This window comes from Agelaius phoeniceus, chromosome 3 (assembly GCF_051311805.1).
Source record: "Agelaius phoeniceus isolate bAgePho1 chromosome 3, bAgePho1.hap1, whole genome shotgun sequence".
NCBI classification, from domain to species: domain Eukaryota; kingdom Metazoa; phylum Chordata; class Aves; order Passeriformes; family Icteridae; genus Agelaius; species Agelaius phoeniceus.
The window spans coordinates 93,011,088-93,023,338 of NC_135267.1; the positions used below are offsets into that span (position 1 = coordinate 93,011,088).

Below are 12,251 nucleotides of genomic sequence, written 5' to 3' on the forward strand. Positions count from 1 at the left end.
ATATTCTTTATAAAATTAATTCCTCTCTCAATCCTATGAATGAAGACTTAACATTTAAGTTTATGCCCTTAGAACACTAAGAACAGAAGCGTAAGCCCATTTGACAAGAATCCTACGCTTTATCAGGAATTTCTGATGCCCTTTTAAGGGCATCATGCAAAATATTCAGAGTTGCTCCTCCTATCTTAAGCAGTCTAAACAAACCTCAGTGAGACTTTTGTTTGGTTGTTTTTATCTCTAAAATTTTGTTCCTGCTAGCTTATATTCTAGCAGGCATAATATTACTTAGTATATACCACTGAAGATTTTAACAACAAAATGCAATCCTCTAAAGAAAGGCTGAAGATTGTAGAGCAAAGCTTCCAAAACCTTCTTGGAATGAAAAATACTCAAGTTTCAATGCAGAACAAACATTGACTTTCAGAAATTTCCATTTCTGAAAACTACTGGCTGAAGTTTTTTTTTGTTTATTAAACAAGGTTTGCCAATTACAAATATTTGTTGTTAGTTTACTATTGCTAATGGGACCATCTTTAAAACAGAATAAATTTCCAAGAAAGCTCAAGGATATCTACCCAAATTGGCAGCTGAAAATGATCAATAAAAATCAGTGGCAGATGAAGTCTCAGGGAACTGTGTCTGAAAGCGGAAATATCTTGAGGCATGTTTATCCTATTGGGTATTGCTAACTCCAGTTAAGATTTGAGGGATTTCCCAAGAAAATATTTTGCTGTCCAGGTGAACTATGCAGCCTGAGCTGCAAATTTTAGATTATATTGCTCTCAATGTGGAAGCATTGCATCTGTCATAGAGCTAAACAGACTGCCACATTTGCAAAATCTCTTCTGAAGGGGAAAACCAAAAAAATCAACACATACACTGACTGCCTTTCTGATACCATGCAGACTCATGCAACTGCCAGTACAGCACCACCCATTAGTTAAAATATTACATTCTTGAAGATATGGCATATATACACTAAACAGAAAATTCTGAACTTTCAAATTGTAGTTAAAAAAGAAGTATTACAACCAATAGTTATTTCCTTTTAAAAATCATTCCATAATTACGTAGATAAAATAAGAAAATTGAAGTCCTTCCACAAAAAAATAGACAGTTTTTCTTTAAAAAGGTCCTGATGAAGATAAACACAAAGACATCCTGAAAATATGTAAAAATGCAACATTGAAAAAACTGAAAAAATGCAAACTGGTATACATGGTTACCTGAAGCATTACTATGTCCTTGTCAAACATCTCCCTCCTGCACTTCACATTATGATAGTAATAAATCTGAAAAAAATACCCGAAACACCACACCACAATCATTAACACAGATAATATTTCATCTAAAATTATTTTACTTCTGTAAAAAACAAACTTTGCTATACTGTGTTCATAAACAAAAAAATGAATCTGTAATTTGAAAAAAATTATACAATTTTATCTGTAGGCAAAAAGCTTTTTTAAAAAACACAAGACAATCATAGTTGCTGACTGCCTTGTAGTGATGCCATGTCTGAATTTCATAAACTTACAAGAAAAATCTTTTTGACCTCTTTAGCTTATGTTTTAATATATTTGTTTAGCAATTAACTGTTTGACATTCACAGGAGAGAAAGCCCTTGCAGTTGAAGAAATGTTTGTTGTTCGCTTCATGAATTCCTCTTTAATCATTTGAGATACCATCTTTCAGGAATTGCCAGTGTCAGCAAAATGTTAATATTGTGACAGAACTATACTTAACCCAAACCATCCCAGGAAAAACTCAACAGCACTGAGCCAGGCAGCAGCAACACCACAATCAATGCATGGCACTGAAAGGTGGGAAAGTTTGGTTCTACCACAATAGAGGAAAAATAAATAAGGCTGACAAGTTTCTGCATAGGCCTGGAAACAAACTTCAGCATGCTAAAGTCTCCTCTACACACACACCATTTCCACCAGAATTACATGAAGACAGCTAGGCATGCCTTCCCTTTCTTCTCTATCCTAATAATTCACACATATAGATGCCCATTCCTATTATCTGGGAAAGATCCAAAAGGAGCTGGCTGAACATGAGCTCTCCCCATAACCAAAAAAAAGAGAAAGGACTTGCAGACTGTGGGAGTGAAGTTATCTCAACTAAATGAAGCTCTTAACTTCAAGATCCTGACAACCAGGGGAAATTAACACAGAGACTTACATCACCACCAAAAGCTATGCTGAAATTCCAGATTTGATGTGTATCTACAGCACTGTGGACACAGCTATAATTGTACATAACTAGAGTTCTTTTTGCTGTAATGACAAGGACACCACCTTCTGAAGATCCTTCAAGGGTCAAGAAGTGTCAGAATATAATATATTTGAGCAGCTTAATTCAGTCTCCTAGTAGATATACATCGCAATTATCTAATGGAGATGAGGGCTGACAGGACTGAAGGAATTTTCTTGCAAATAAATCAAGTTAACACCTCACAGAATTACACCCTATTCCTGTTGTAATCTAAGTCTTGCTGAGAAAATCACTTGAGACAATCACCCTGGCGGGTGGTACTGACACCACAGTACCCATTTTATAGCTGCTATGCTTGAAACACCTAATTTATGTAAACATTGAGAACATAAGTTTAGAAATGAAAGTCTGCAGAAGTATTATAGCTAAAAGCCAAGAAACACTTCGTTCTACACTGCTTCTAATGCTTCTGTGGGGTCTTTGGATTTCATCTACTTTATAAATATAAATAGCCATAATACCATAATGCTGCATATTTTTATATCTGAGACACTTTTATGTGGAGGTGATAAATGCATTACCACGGATGCGCAGATCTAATTCTGCACTTCCAACTGCTGCTGCACAGTACACAGTAAAAAAGCCAGGAGTCATTAACTGCAGTAATTAAAACTCTACACACTGAGCACTAAGTTCAGTGGCTACTGCAGCAGTCCTGAAATAAAAAAGCAACTTTTGACTAAAAAAAATCCAAGACTAGTTTAAAAGCAAAAATACTCAAATGATGCCAGTGCTGATAAAAACGCCTACCTCACTCTGCCTTCCGTAAGACTGACATAAGTAAAATTTCAAATCAGTACAGAAACAGAAGGTTTTGGGGTCTGAAAGACCAAGAGTTCCCTCCATACTCCACACTGGTGAGGTTCCACCTCAAGTGCTGTCTCCAGTATTGGGCCCTTCACTTCAATAAATACAGCGAGGTTCTTCCAGGCAACCAGCGACAGGACAAGAGAACACAGCCTCAGGTTGTGCCAGGGAAGGTTCAGGTTGGACATTGGGAAGAATTTCTTCATGGAAAGAGTTGTTAAAAATTGAAAAGGCCTGCCTAGAGAGGTGGTGGAGTCACTGCCCCTGGAGGTGTTCAAGAAGCGACTGGACATGGCCCTGAGTGCTGTGGTCTAGTTCACAAGGTGGTGTTTGGCCAAGGGTTTGACCCAATAATCTCAGAGGTCTCAACCTAATTGATTCTGTGATTCTGTGAAATTATCCTGAGAGAGCTATCAGAAAAGAGTGATTCTACAGCTACTATGCACTTACCTGATTAACAAGAGAGAAGCCATTCCTTCTCCACATACCTGCATGCACTTGGGCACACAGGACTAGGCATCGTAGAGGATGTTCTATTAACATGGGTGGGCTAAGTTCACTCTGCATTAAGAAAATGCAATATTTTGATGTATACAGAGAAAATAATGGAAAATGGGACTGAAATGAAGGAGGATGATATTTGAGATCATTGAAATATTTGGGCACTACAAAAGGCAGGCAAATCCAACAAACAAGTTAGATGAACCTATTCACAATCTTTCAAATCATTGTTAATCACACTTACATTCTGTCTTTGCTCCACACATCTACTGCATGAGGGCTTTAGTTTATTCCTAAAGACAGTAGCTTTCATATTTTAAAACATCAACACCAGCAATGTAATAAAACTGCAATTTCATTTATTTCATTCAAAGGTTAAGTACTACTTCTTTCCAAAGCCATTAAAATTTCTTCTCCCAGTTAGGTTTTATGCTCTTTCATTTCACCTTTTTTGACTACCCCTTAAAGAAACAGCATATCAATAAGAACAGGCAGCAGGCAAGAAAGAGCTGGGGAAGAAAATTAGAACCCAGCCCAAGGAGAAGGAATCAGATCTTGCCTGGGGTTCCTAAAAACAGTTTCTATTACAAAAAGCAAGTTATGCAACCTGAGTCTTAGTTACCTTAGAGAGCAATGCTGCCTGTCTATGCTCTAGTCATGAATATCTAAATATTAATCTTTTAAAAGGTAATTTTATATACTAAAGATATTCTCTCTGAGTAGAATTCACAGTACAAAGGCCCTTTGTTTTATTTAATATCATCCTGCATTTACATGACCAATTTCCTGTTCTGCATGAATTATATTTAATGAATATACAACGTTTGATTACATACCAGGGGTAGCAGCTCTGGAAACTTATATGCCACTTCAGTTTTACTCAGCAAAACATGCAACCCTGCAAAAAGACATGAAAAAACCATACAGAATATTACATACATTATTTTATGTGATTAAAACAGGACAAAAAAGGTCATCTGATTTACTCGCAGATCATTCTTCCAGACACAGTGACAAGTCTCCAGATTTATCACCTTGGAGCTACACAGTTATTTCCTGAAGAAACATATTACAAAGAATACATTGAAAGAGAAATGAAGTTTTCCCTTTGTATCTGTATAAGCCTTGCAGTACAAGTGAGATTTTTGCCTTTTTTTTGACTCTGTCCCCACAGTGAGAGCCAAGAGTCCTTGGTCTGGCAGGACAAACAATCAACAGCAGATAGCTCATCCTTTTTATCAGACCTTGGGGAGTTTATAAAATACCTCAGGAACTAGAATAAAGCCCCCACAAAACACATGAAGGTTTTGTGGTTTTCTTTCTTTTGAAGTCAGAAGGACTTTGCTCAAAGATTCAAATATTCAAAGCCATTTGACACTGAACTGCATGGCACTTTACCTAAGAATTACCTTTTTCACTTCATTATTTGTGAATTTATTTTTATCGCATTCTTTCTGATTCTGTAAACTAAAATTCATAAAGCTTTTTTCAACACAACTGCTGAACAAGATAGGCACAATATGAAGAGAAAGACATAGCTCAATTTTCTGGTGATACATCTGTGTTTGATAAATATGTTCTCTAGCAGAATGTTGATTAGTCTATTTAAGCTGACAGCTAAACATATTCCCAAACAGTCAACCACAGTCCACATTTTGTCCCAGCTCTTTTGCATCACTCAAGTGGGAAAAGCAGCAGTAGCTGCCTATAATACAAATCCAGGGGCATGAGACAATCTCCCCCAGCCTGAATGATAACAAGTTTTCTGGTGATTAAGAACATCTGGCCTAGAAGTTACCAAACAGCTAGAAAATGGCCAAAATTAATCCTATTCAAGCCTTAAACAATGCTTGTTTGTGTCTTCATGTACAAACAAACACAAATCACACCTACAGAACATTTTTCATTTCCTGAAATATTTTTCAACTGTTCATACCTGCAAGTAAACGAGAAACTGGGAGGTGAATGCTAACTTTTTCCTGAGAAACGCAGTATCTGATGGTCTCAACTGAATGTCCACACATACTGAGGACAATAGGCTGTTCTCCATCAGTAAACCCACTATGACACTGCATCAACACAGTCAGGCATTTCTTGTAAGCTTCAATCAATACTTTTTCCTAAAAGAAAGATTGCAGTTTAAAGAGGTTATGAAAAAACCACAGCTCTGAAAAATAATACAGACAACATAATAAAGACCCTGAAGGGTTTGCAATTTTTACCTTTAACAACAGTCCTGCAAAATTAATATAAGGAATCCAGCAAAAGAGTCAAGTTAAGGAGGGCACAAACTGCAAAACTCATACTGGTATGTCTGATTAGAAAAGTACACACTAGTATGTTCTTTGGGTTTGGGGTTTTTTTGTAACTATTATGGTAACTTTCTGAGGAATGGTCATGCTAGGCTAGTAAAAACTGCACATTAACTACTAGTAACAGGTTAAAGCCAGCCTCGATGTTCAGGTATTCCAGGATCACTTATTCTACAGTTGTATTTTACCATGCTCAAGTTCTGAAATCCTGAAACACTTAGGGAGCAGAAACATGATTTATAATCAAGCAGTATTTGGTAGACTCAGGGCCTAGTCCTCCATTCCCTTCTCTTTGAAAATTATAACCTGATAGATTTGTGATAATCATGATCTTCAGATGTGTGACAAAACTCTCTGCAGTATTTGCAAAAGGCTTAACCATGTTCTTATGAACTGGTCAGTACAAACCAAACTTGTGTTTAAATACAGTAAAGATTTGCATTTTCTCATAGAAGATGCCCTTGGCTTATGGTGAAGTTGTGTTTGGGTAAATTTTTACATATATTAATATTTGGGTTTCATCCCTGTTCACACAGAAAAACAATTCTGAAGGAACTTACATCTAATGCACACCAGTCCTGCATCATTGAAATAACAAGTGTTAATTTCATCTGCAGTGTAAATGCTGCTTCCCACTCTGGTTCCATTTCAATGTGTTGTCCTACTTGACGAGTTATTGGATCCATACCCTAGAATAAGAAGAGATTACACATTTCAACAATGTATCACTGAAATACAGTGACAGCATTAGCAGAGGTATGAGACAGTGGTTAGCTATCCTTATAAACATTGTTGCTGCAACAGGTAAAAAGAACCTTGGGGGAATGAAAGGGAATGAAACCACAAATGAAGAGGTTTATTTGTGCATCAGGAACAATTTATTCCTCAATACAAGGAGCAACTCTGCTGACACTTAAGATGAACCAGATTTTGCTCACAGAATTAATTGTCTTGTCTGCCTCTACAAGTGCAAAATATGCCCTAAATTACACTTCTCATTTTGAACTGCTCTTCCTTTCTATTGTCCTCTACAACAACATTTTAAGAAGCGAGGCACGATGTTATGTTTTAGGAAAATGCAATGGCTCCAAAAGTGATACTGCACTGAAGTTATAAAATGAAGGTTTTATAACTTCAGTTATAAAATTTCTTCTATTCTGACATCATAATAGCTAACTTCCTGTTTAAATTTTGCCAAATTTTGTAATTCACAGATTTACGTACCTGCATACATTTGAGTAATTCTAAGAAGGCATCAAAACCCTCGAGGAACTTGCGTCTCAAGTCATCTGACCACTCCGTTGGCTTACTTATCAGCACGTACCTGGGAGATTAGAAAGATGCAAGTGTTCATTTTTGATTTTTTTTAAACTCCTCTGTTTCTCAAATCAGCACATAGTTAGCATACTTACTTGAGATCCAAAATAAGGCTCTGGACACGCCTGAATTTGAAAGCTTGAAGAGCAGTGTAACGTTCAAACTGAAACCTGCCTTGGATGTCACGGTGCCTTAAGTGGTCCATGAAAGTTTTGATGATAGTGGTCATGAGATTCTCTTCTGTTATTAGCATTCGAGCCTATGCCAAAGTACATTGAAACTTGCTGTAATTAACAGGCACAGCTAACAAGATTTTCACACTGCACCATGAAGTTTATAAAATACATTATTTTTTTTAATCCAAAATAATTACATCAAAATTAGAACAGAACACAGAAAAGCACTCTTTTCACAGAATCACAGAAGACAAAAAAAAGGAATCTAGTAAAGAATTATCATAAGCCAGATTTCTTTTTTCAGATCCTTTCTGTACAGAAGGCTGTCTGTGGTAAGGCCCCTGCTAACCTATATAATTATGGCACAAGACATGTTATTATCTGTCTTATAATTAACTTGTACCTCCCTTTAAGTATGTGTTGTCTCCTCTCATACAGTTTGAGCCCTTTAGGGGAGTGACAGCTCTTCTGTTCTCTGTTTACAAACTGTCAAGAGCTGTGGTAAGCAGAGCCTCTTCTGAGCCAATAAGAACTGCACATGCAATTTCCACATGGAAATTTCATTAAATAACCTCTAATTTTCCTCAAGGTCTACTGCATATATCCATGTGTTGCATGAAAGAAATCAGCAAAGTCTGACAAAGATTGCCTTCATCACCCAGCCTAACCTAAGCCAATTTCACAAGAGAGGAGGGGGCACTAAGTTACTGCCAGCTCCTACTCATGAACACTTCCACAATTCCCCCATTCTGTTGGTTAAACAGGATGAGCCTTGCAATCCTTGGATCTGGCTAGCAGACTCAACAATATTGGCCACTCTGATCTACCACAATGACATTGTGGCTCTTGACTAGAGCTTCCAGGTTCTGCAGCTGTTAATGACAATCCAAAATAGTTTCTAAAATGCTACTGCAGTGGGGGAAAAGAATCTAATGATTAACATTTTCCTCCCAAAAAATCATCACCAACAGGGCTGTCCATCCACCCTCAAACCAAAAAACCACAGTTCCTTGAGAGCTCAAACTCTTAAATTACAGTTTGAAATCAGTTGAAAATGTTACTGGAGGATGATGGGGTGGTTTAAACTCTTCAACTTACTCATTTAGTTAAGAATGAGTGGCTATAAATATATTAAACAATAATACTTAGTTCATGTGATAGAAGCTTATCACAATTACTTTCATGTTGTCAATCTATTCTATCACTCTGCACAACAGTCAAAATGCACTTGCTTTGCTTTTTTTGCATGTTTTTAAAATAGAACACGTACAAAAGGAGCACTGTAATTACTCTGCCCTGGGAAATGTTTGAAATTACTTTTTCAAAAAGTAATATTGTTCCACCCCATCTGCCAAAGGCAAAAATACCATAATCATCTGAATGCATTAGTTGGTTAAGTCTAACTGTAAATCTGAATACTGGCAACATTCTTACTGAAAGCATCATAATTAAAAGAGGCAATAAATATTGTCCTGAATCATGGGAAAAAAATCTTGAGTTCCTGTTGAATTCCCATGAATATCATCCATCCCTAAGAAATTGAAGAAGTTTGCTCAGTATTGTGATTGCCATGCTCCTATTGAATTTAAAAGCTCAATGAAGCTTATTAAATTTGGGAGGATTCAGAAACATTTATTTTTTTAAACAATTCTGGGTATGAAAATCAGACTTTTATTCCAGTACAGCTTCAAATTTTAATTTGTCTAGTTCATAATACAAGCAAAGACAGGCTTAAATGGAGACTGGAAAAAAAAAAGTTTCCCAAACAAACTGGTGAAGGAACTGGTGAAGGACCAGCAGATTTGGTGAGCTGGGAGAAGTCACAGTGCTTGTAGCACCAAAACAAAAGTTAACTGGAAATCTAAAAGAAGGAACTGTCTTGAGACTCAAAGTACCCAAGAAAGTAGGGAGTGTCATGAGACAATTCTTGCTTGCACTTGTGTTGACTGGAAAATGAACATAAGTGGATCATTTATAAAACTGCACCAGAATGGTGCTCTGAGACCATGATATGCAAACCATAAAAAAGACTTCTACAAACAGTAAATGTGGCTCAGTATGATGAGAAATTTAAATGTTAGGTGTATGTATCTCTAACTAAATATGAAAGTACCTTTCTAAAAAAAAGTAAAAGAAAAATGTAAAAAGAAAAACAAGAAACACCCAGCCCACTCTGGGAAGCCAGTCTGGAACTTCCCGATGTTGAATGCTTTAACTTCTAAACCCCTAGCGATGTATGCAAACAGTCTGACTGTTCTGCATTTCCACAGAAATGTTAAAGAAATCTGCAGCCTTGATTTATGAACCTTGAGAGGCTTTTAACAAATAAAGATTTCCTTTTTTGGTCTTTTAGTACTTACAAGAGAAGGCACTGTGAATATCTGTATCGAGAGGTCAGCAATTGAGAACTCTCTGTCGTGGTCATCTTTCATAAAATCACTCTGCAATCGCTCATAGTTCTATTAAGAAGGAGGCAAAAAAAGGCAAGGAGTGCCAACTATCAGTTTTTAAAAGAAAGACAGGCACTACTCACCAGAGTAGGTACAGTGAAGAGTTGGACAGACAGAGCAGCCACCGATACTGCCCGTTCGTGATCATCCTCCATATAATCTCTCTGCAACTGCCGGTAATTCTAAACAACAAGGGGAAATTCACCTCTAATCCACACTGACCTGATTTTTTAACTTAAATGTCTGCTCTGGGAAACTTTAAACTCTGCCATGAAAAAGGGAAGAGTAGCTCTAATGGATTATTATTACGGTATTTTGTACAAAGAATATGACAACTTAATCTGCTCACATGTGAGATCTACTCACTCTCATTTTCACAATAAAGGCTACTATTTTATTTTCTACTCAAGAGTCTGCAGCAGAGTGAGCAGAATTTTGCAGTGCTGATTTAAAGCATTTCGAATAACAGTTACTGCAGAAATACTAATCAGCGTGACTGAATTTCAGCACTATTTCTAAGCAGTGCGATAACAGCTTACACCTCAACAATGAGCAGTGATTAGCTCTTAAGAAGTGATAGCCTGCATAGCTGATGGTGAAGACAAAAACATCTCAACTGCTTTAGTTCTGGGGTGTCTGAAAGGCCATTTCCTTCCCAAGAGATGAGATGCCATTATAACTAATATACTGAAGAGCAAAATAAGATTTCCAGCATTTAATTTCAAGTTTTCACTTCCATAAAAAGGAAAAAAAATTGAGTAACAGTTCATTTAAATCACTGTATGCTAACTAGACTCTCTTCACTAGACATTTTTAGCATTTAATGGCTCTTTGCAAGAAAGATACTTACCCTTGCAAAGCGGATAGCAAAAAGTTTCTTGTATTTCAAATCCATAAGAAGACTGCTCATGAATAACTGGTGATACACATTTCTAGCTCCTGTCAACAAAAATGAATGAAATATTGCATGTCACTATTTTCTATCAACGTATTATGGAAACATTTAGAAAAGTAAACTTCTACAGAATGAGGTAAATGTGCACTTCAGAGTAGAAGCTGCTTTGATTAAGTCTGTAAGGTGGTAGCAAAGGATAAAGAAGAATAACAAATCAAAATTCTTCAAGAGGCATTATTTATTACTCCTGTATGAGATAACACCGTTGAATGTCATCAAATATAAGGGAAGTCAGCAAACAAGAACAGAACCCTGTTCCTTCACAGGATAAACAGGGGATTTAGATGGGAAAAGAAGAGAACACTATTATGAGAAGTCTTGGGAACTGCAACAAATTTTCCTAGTTGTGAACATCTCCATAAAATTATACCTAAGCTATCTCTGAATTTCTAGTCTGTCTGGACAGCATCCCAGAGAGTATTATCAATATAAATTACATTCATCTCTATGTAGCTTGGAAACAAATGCACATATGCATTATTTCTTCTGTAGATCACTTTTAAGTCAAAAGCCATGACACTATTTCCTTAATGCAGAGAACTATGGAATATGAGAAAAAGTAGAGAAATATTGATGTCAAAATAGAGATGCAAAAGTTACTCCTTGCTCACATGAAAGACATTAACCTAACAAAACCTGCATTAAAAATGTTGTAATTCTCCACAAAAGCACCTTCACATTACAAAATTTGCAGCACCAGGACTTTTTTCTCAAGATAAAGGTATTAGATAAACAAAACCTAAAATAATAATTTTCTCCAAACTACATCCACTTTCCACCTTACTTCTTACTTATTTTATTGGTACTCCAAGAAGTTCCCCAGGCAATCATATTGCATCATTCCCTACCTGTTCTTTGTGTATCTCTTTCTTATACATGGACCTACACACCCTTGCAGGATATCAAATCAGACAGAGAATCAATGATGGAATCGAAATTAACTACCTCACCTTCCTCAAAATTACAACTTTTTTAGCTAATTCCATTATACCAAACAGCCTCTCAAAGTTTCAAGAGCTCTAAAACAACAGAACAGTAATTTTTACAGAATGTTCTCAGAACACTTAAGAATACCTCATGAACACAAACACAAGTCAAAGCAGAAAGACTCTGCCTTATCCTTTAAAAATAGGCATTTTGGTAGATATTAAATGGATGCTGAGATCCTATAAAGCAGACAAACCCCCAATTTCTCTATCACTTACTCAATTTCCATTAGCTATCACTATCATCTGCATATATCAAGTCAGTTTTAATTTCAGACCACTTTGAAAAATTAGACCTAAAACCAGCCCGACTCCAAAGGGTCTCAGTACGTTCTCCTCTTAAATACACTTGCGAGTGTATCATGAAGGGAGAGATTGTAACCAATTAGGCAAAATTATCCATAATACACCACAGTAAAAATGATCCAACATTAGCAGATACAATAAAAGGAAAACTTAGGCATAGC

General features: G+C 36.5%; 1 protein-coding gene across 7 annotated transcripts in view; it reads right to left on the reverse strand.

Moving 5' to 3' along the window:
- UBR2 (ubiquitin protein ligase E3 component n-recognin 2) overlaps positions 1–12,251 on the reverse strand; it is a 55,700-nt gene that overhangs the window by 24,725 nt on the left and 18,724 nt on the right. For 5 of the 7 annotated variants that reach the window (XR_013181484.1, XM_054630174.2, XM_054630179.2 and 2 more), the window contains 9 exons: positions 10,694–10,782; positions 9,754–9,852; positions 7,313–7,476; positions 7,125–7,224; positions 6,461–6,589; positions 5,525–5,708; positions 4,425–4,486; positions 3,538–3,648; positions 1,227–1,292 (listed from right to left, as the gene is read on the reverse strand). Coding sequence is in view for 6 of the 7 variants with exons in the window: in XM_054630174.2 (XP_054486149.2) it covers positions 1,227–1,292; positions 3,538–3,648; positions 4,425–4,486; positions 5,525–5,708; positions 6,461–6,589; positions 7,125–7,224; positions 7,313–7,476; positions 9,754–9,852; positions 10,694–10,782 (1,004 nt within the window). In the remaining variant the exon portion in view is untranslated. Of the gene's footprint in view, positions 1–1,226; positions 1,293–3,537; positions 3,649–4,424; positions 4,487–5,524; positions 5,709–6,460; positions 6,590–7,124; positions 7,225–7,312; positions 7,477–9,753; positions 9,853–9,926; positions 10,026–10,693; positions 10,783–12,251 lie in introns of all 7 variants that reach the window. The other 2 variants (XM_054630175.2, XM_054630176.2) reach the window with 2 other exon arrangements.